Source organism: Triticum dicoccoides, chromosome 2B (genome assembly GCF_002162155.2).
Source record: "Triticum dicoccoides isolate Atlit2015 ecotype Zavitan chromosome 2B, WEW_v2.0, whole genome shotgun sequence".
Classification (NCBI taxonomy): Eukaryota; Viridiplantae; Streptophyta; class Magnoliopsida; order Poales; family Poaceae; genus Triticum; species Triticum dicoccoides.
In genome coordinates, this window is record NC_041383.1 from 116,268,832 (window position 1) to 116,274,959 (window position 6,128).

Below are 6,128 nucleotides of genomic sequence, written 5' to 3' on the forward strand. Positions count from 1 at the left end.
AATATTTCAATTTGTCTCTAGCAATTCTCCGATTCTTTTGAAGCAACACACTAGCATCATATGGTGTTGGAGATGGCTTGCAGTCACTGTAGCCAAAGCGACTCAAGATCTTTTCCACATAGTGGGATTGAAGCAATGTAATCCCACCATCATTGTCTCTCAACAACTTGATGTTCAGAATAACATCAGCCACTCCTAAATCCTTCATCTCAAAACAGCGAGATAGGAAATCCTTGACCTCCTTAATAACATTCAGATTTGTTCCGAAAATCAGTATGTCATCAACATACAAGCAAATCATAACTCCCTCGCCCCCACCATGGCGATAGTACACACATTTGTCAGCATCGTTCACAACAAAGCCTGCAGCTGTTAAAGTTCTTTCGAACTTCTCATGCCACTGTTTGGGTGCTTGCTTGAGTCCATACAAAGACTTCAGCAACTTGCACACTTTCCCTTCCTGGCCATCTATTACAAACCCATCTGGTTGTTCCATATAAATTTCCTCATCCAACTCTCCATTTAGGAAAGCAGTCTTAACATCCATTTGATGAACGAGAAGCCATGTGAGGCAGCTAGTGAAAGTAGAACTCGAATAGTAGTCAGTCGAGCCACAGGTGAGTAAGTATCAAAGAAGTCTTCACCTTCCTTTTGGGTATAACCCTTAGCCACGAGACGAGCCTTGTACTTTTCAATAGTACCATCAGGCCTAAGCTTCTTCTTGAAAACCCATTTGCATCCTATAGGTTTGCACCCATAAGGACGATCAGTTATCTCCCAAGTTTCATTTGCCAAGATGGAATCCATCTCGCTACGAACTGCTTCCTTCCAGTAGTCAGCATCTTCGGATGCGTAGGCCTCTGAAATAAAACTGGGAGTGTCATCTATGAGATACACAAGAAAATCATCACCAAAGGACTTTGCAGTCCTCTATCTCTTGCTCCTAATAGGAACTTCATTGTTCTCCTCCACGGGACTTTCAAAGTGTTCCATCAAAATGGCAGGTTCGGTAATTTTAACTGGTTCCTGATTCGATGAACTAGGCATCTCCTGATTAGATGAGGTAGCCATATCCTTCATGGGAAAGATATCTTCAAAGAAAGTCGCATCATTCGACTCCATGATCGTACCGACATGCATGTCAGGTACCTCAGATTTTACAACCAAGAATCTATAGCCAATGCTATGAAAAGCATATCCCAGGAAAACACAATCCACAGTCTTTGGTCCAAGCTTCCGCTTCTTTGGAATTGGAACATTGACTTTCGCCAAACAACCCCATGTTCACAAATAAGAGAGTTTTAACCTTTTCGTCTCCCATTCCTCGAATGGAGTTATCTCTTTGTTCTTTGTGGGGACTCGATTTAGGACATGACATGCTGTCAATACCGCCTCCCCCCACCATGCCTTGGAGAGACCCGATGTGTCTAACATGGTTAACCAAATCAGTTAGAGTACGGTTCTTTCTTTTGGCCACCCCATTTGACTGAGGTGAGTAGGGAGGCGTCCTCTCATGGATTATACCATGTTCCACACAAAAAGCATCAAATTCATTAGAAAAATACTCTCCACCACTGTCAGGCCTAAGCCTCTTGATTTTCTGATCAAGTTGGTTTTCCACTTCAGCTTTATAGATCTTGAAAAAGTTCAAAGCCTCATCCTTAGATTTCAGAAGATACACACGGCAGTATCTAGTGGAGTCGTCAATTAACATCATGAAATATTTCTTTCCACCTTTTGTCAAAACACCATTCATTTCACATAGATCTGAATGTATAAGTTCTAGTGGTGCAAGATTTCTCGTCTCCGCGGTCACGTGAGACTTACGAGGTTGCTTAGCTTGCACACACACTTGACACTTAGATCCCTTGACAGTGGTGAAATTAGGGATTAAGTTCAACTTCGCTAGTCGCGACATGCAACCAAAGTTAACATGACAAAGACGTGAATGCCACACATTTGATTCACTATTGTTGCAAATATGATTAACAACTTTATTGCAAACATCTGATAAGGATAAATGAAACAGGCCTCCTGACTCATAGCCTTTACCAACGAAGGTTTCATACTTTGATATTACAAATTTATTCGACTCAAAGACAAGCTTATAGCCATCTCTACACAGAAGAGATCCGCTAACAAGATTTTTATTGATGGAGGAGACATAATGCACGTTCTTCAGCCGCACGATCTTTCCCGAAGTAAACTTCAGATCGACCGTGCCAACACCACGAACAGAAGCACTTGAACCGTTGCCCATCAGCACGGTTGAAGTCCCTGCGGTCTGATAAGACGAAAACATGAAAATATCACCGCATACATGCACATTAGCACCCGTGTCAATCAACCAATCAGGAGAATGACATACCGAAAGAATAGTGGGAAATATACCATACCCAGCATCCTTCATGTCAATGTCTCCGATGACAACATTAGCGGTCTTGCCGCCTTTCCCAGGATGACGCTTGTCATGGCGACTGGGGCAACTAGGAGCCCAATGATCAGGATCTGCACACACATGACAAGCACCTTTCTTCTTGTCACTCTTCTTCTTGAAGTTCGTGTGTTGTACAGCCTTGTTCTTCCCATCAAACTTTGCTTTACCATCAAGCTTGCCCTTGTTCTTGAACTTGTGGGGCTGGGAGTTTTTCTTCTGTACCAGATTGGCACTAGATCCTCCCTCAATACCTCGAGCACGTGTGTCCTTTGCTCTCGCCTTTTCTTCCACATCAAGAGTACCAATAAGATCCGGGACGAAAAACTCCTGTCTCTTATGCTTCAGTAAGGTAGCAAAGTTCCTCCAAGAAGGAGGAAGCTTAGTGATGATACCCCCGGTAACAAACTTGTCCGGTAGGATACAATTGAAGTGCTCAAGTTCTCTAGCAAATGACTGTATCTCATGAGCCTGCTCAACCACGGAGCGCTCTTCAGTCATCCTGTAATCATAGAATTGCTCCACGATGTACAGTTCAGTGCCGGCATCCGAGACCCCAAACTTGGCCTCGAGTGCGTCCCACATATCTTTTCCATTGTCAATTGACGCATAAGCATCAACTATGTTCTCACCAAGAACACTCAAGAGAGCAGCCTTAAACAAGGTATCCATTTTCTGAAAAGCTTGTGCCTGTTGGGCATTTTGCTCTCCTTCAGGTTTGCCAAGAGTGGTGTCATAGCAACTCATGGTTTGAAACCATAAGACTGCTCTCACGCGCCACCTCTTATAGTGGATACCCTCAACCATAGGAGGTCTGATGGAAGCAGCAAAACCATTTGAGGTAAATTGCCTATAATAAGGCTTTTGGATTGTTGGAAATATGAGGAATTTACCGAATGATTTTATTAACAGAAATAGTAGATAAAATATGGCTAGTGTAGCAGTGATAAAATAAGCCATGTGATTTGACAAAGAGAAGGTAAACAGCATGTTCATATATGAACCGTAACTAAACATATCTAGAGCAGACAGTATAGCAGGTTGCACATATGAAATAGAGTCTAACATACGTAGTGCAGAAACTAGAGCCAAGAACTGTAGCAGGACTTCTAACAGAAAGGAGAAGAACACGTACGGCACAGCAGCAGCAGAAGCGCTGGACTTGGGGTCGGTGTCCTCGCATGCCATGTCATCGAGGAGGTCGTGGACGTCGGGGAAGAAGTCGTCGTCGGGGAAGTAGTCGTCGGCGACCGGATCGTCCGTGATGAAGCAGCCAGTAGTCGTGCTGAGCGCTCCCCAAAAACCTTATCACCCTTCTCCCGTACATGACTCAAAAGGTGCGGTTCCGGAGGCCTACTGTCCCGGCCAGTGGTGCACGCCGCAAGCCGGGATGAGGAAGAACATAACAACAGTGCAGTTCTCAGGAACTTGTGGCGAGAGGAGGAAGAGATTCTGGTGCGTCTCTCTCTGAGAGGAGCGACCTCCCTTTTATAGGCGCAAGAGAAGAAGGCGAGAGGGCAGCGACGGAAGGTGAAACGAAGAGACGAAGCTGAAGCGAACAGCCAGTAGCCAAAGGGCTGCACCGTGCGCATTCAAACTCCACTATCGCAAAAACTTTTTACTTCCATGTGACCTTTCGTATACCCGTAGTGCGTGGCAAAAATTTAGACATCGGCTCATTCCCGCAACCCGCGTCGCGTCGTGGCAAGGCGGGCGGCAGAGGAGGAGCGCGTGTGGATATCCCTCTTGTTCTCATGCTCATATAAGTGGGGAAGGAGCCTCCCTTATAAAGAGGTCCAACCCCCTCTAAACTAGTAATGTGGGACTAAACTTTAGTAGTATCCCTTGCCTTGCACAAATGGGCTAAGTGGGTCTTTAGGATTTATTAGGAATTTCTGAAATAGTTATTGGGCTGCCTAAATAGACTAAATTCCAGCAGGTTGACGTGGTGCTTCTCGGCTGCGTTGCAGAGCACGTACCTCGGCTCCCCGTCGATCACCTTCACCACTCCCTGCACCTGCCATCCATTCAGTACGTGATTGTTAAGCAGAGCATGCAGCAGTCGGCGTGATCTTGTTACTCGTTTCTCGAATTGGCGGTGGATGTTACCGAGTTGGCGGGGCAGACGCGGCGAGCCCTGTCGACGACCTCCTCGGCCCTCCTGCGCAGGTCCGCCTCCACGTACCGCACCACGTCCCCGGCGGCGGCTGAAATCGATCGATCCCCAAAAATCAGCGCTCCGGCCGGTTCAGATAATCAAGAATTAGTTAGGGAGGGGATCCCGGACGGCATGTACCGGGGCCGCCGAGGGTGACGACGGAGGACACGACCGGCTTGGCGTGGACGACGACGAGCTCCGTCGGCGCCCTGGGGCCGGCCGTCTCCGCCACGTACCGCAGGGCCCACTCGAGCGCGCGGTAGCTATGGTCGCTGTCGTCCACGCCGACCAGTACCACCGTCTTGCTCCTCGCCTCCTCCACCGGACCCGCCTCCGCCGCCACCGCCACGGACGCTGCCTCGGTCTCCGCCATCAGATACAACAGTCAACGATGCGAGGATTAAAAATGATGAGAGAATGTTTCTTGGTCAGTTTTATGTGGTTTGCTTGCCGTCCGAGCTGCAGGCCGCGGGCTATATACGTGAGCTGGAGCTGGATGCTACTTGTTGCCGATCGGCGTATGGGATGTGAAACCGCGAAGGCCAAGTTGTGTGTGGCCGCTGACTGACCGGAGATAAGGCCAACTCTACCGCGCGATCTCATCCTGTCCGTGCGCGTCTGTTTGGAATAAAACGGATAAACCGGGCAGCCCAGCGCCCGGGAGCAAACGAACTTTTGTCCGTTTTATGTTCGCTTTCGACCCATCCCCAACCCAAGTTTGCGCCGCTTTTGGGGTAAACCGGACACCACACGGACGCGCGGGCCGTCTGCGCGTGTCCTCCCCTGACCCGCCCGTCGGTGGCACATGGGCGCCTTTTTCTATCTGCTTCCCTTCCTCCCTTCGGCCGCACCCCCCTCCCGCTGGCAGATACACGAATGGCGGTCGGCCAGGCTCGATGCTTGCCCAAAAGCTCGTCGGCGCACCATTGCTACTCATTAAGTGTGACCACTGCCCAAAAAAGGACGTGTGCTGCGTGTCTACAACGCCGGAACATCCCGGATGGGTGTTCATCAAATGCTTAAACGATGGGGTATGTGCTCCTTTTAGTTTCGATTTGTGCTCTAGATTTGGCTAGTTGTGCTAACTTCAAATTTTATTGTGTAGCATGGAATCAAATTTTGATATTGGGAAGAAGAGTACATCGATATATTGATAAAGCGCAATTTAGTAGATGTTTGTGCACTTTTAGTTAGCATAGAGGCTGTAGATGAGACAAGTGCACTTGTTGCTAGATTAAAGGCTAGACACGAGACTAGGTGTGAGGAAGCAACATCGACTTCTTTAAACTCGAAGAAAAAGAAGCATGCAAGATCGAGCCTCCTCCGCAGATCAACAATGAGTGCATCGAAAAGACCCTAGCCCAACTCAAGGGGGCAGTTATGAAAGTTGGATATCTTCTAAAATGTATTAGTGTTGTTTTTGTTTTCTTTGGTCTTGCTTTTCTAGTCAAAATTTGGTGATGTATTCTCATGTGCCAAAAATGAATGATGAAAAAAAGTTAAGGGCTTGCAAAGAAAAATGTACGCGGATACGAT

The 6,128-nt window shown here is 47.5% G+C and overlaps 1 protein-coding gene across 1 annotated transcript; it reads right to left on the reverse strand.

The window, feature by feature from the left end:
* Nucleotides 1-4,289: 4,289 nt before the first annotated feature.
* Nucleotides 4,290-4,965, reverse strand: LOC119367300. The gene is made up of 3 exons (XM_037632853.1): nucleotides 4,731-4,965; nucleotides 4,544-4,641; nucleotides 4,290-4,451 (listed from the first exon to the last, which is right to left on the reverse strand). Exons 1-3 carry the CDS (start codon nucleotides 4,963-4,965, stop codon nucleotides 4,320-4,322), a joined length of 465 nt encoding a protein of 154 aa, XP_037488750.1. The 3' UTR covers nucleotides 4,290-4,319.
* Nucleotides 4,966-6,128: the final 1,163 nt, after the last annotated feature.

Excerpts from the sequence above, each read along its gene's own strand:
- LOC119367300 (XM_037632853.1), bottom strand. The coding sequence starts at position 4,965 with ATGGCGGAGACCGAGGCAGCGTCCGTGGCGGTGGCGGCGGAGGCGGGT. Across the intron at positions 4,642-4,730 it reads CGTCACCCTCGGCGGCCCCG|CCGCCGCCGGGGACGTGGTG; the intron begins GTACATGCCGTC and ends GATCGATTTCAG. Across the intron at positions 4,452-4,543 it reads GCGTCTGCCCCGCCAACTCG|GTGCAGGGAGTGGTGAAGGT; the intron begins GTAACATCCACC and ends AATGGATGGCAG.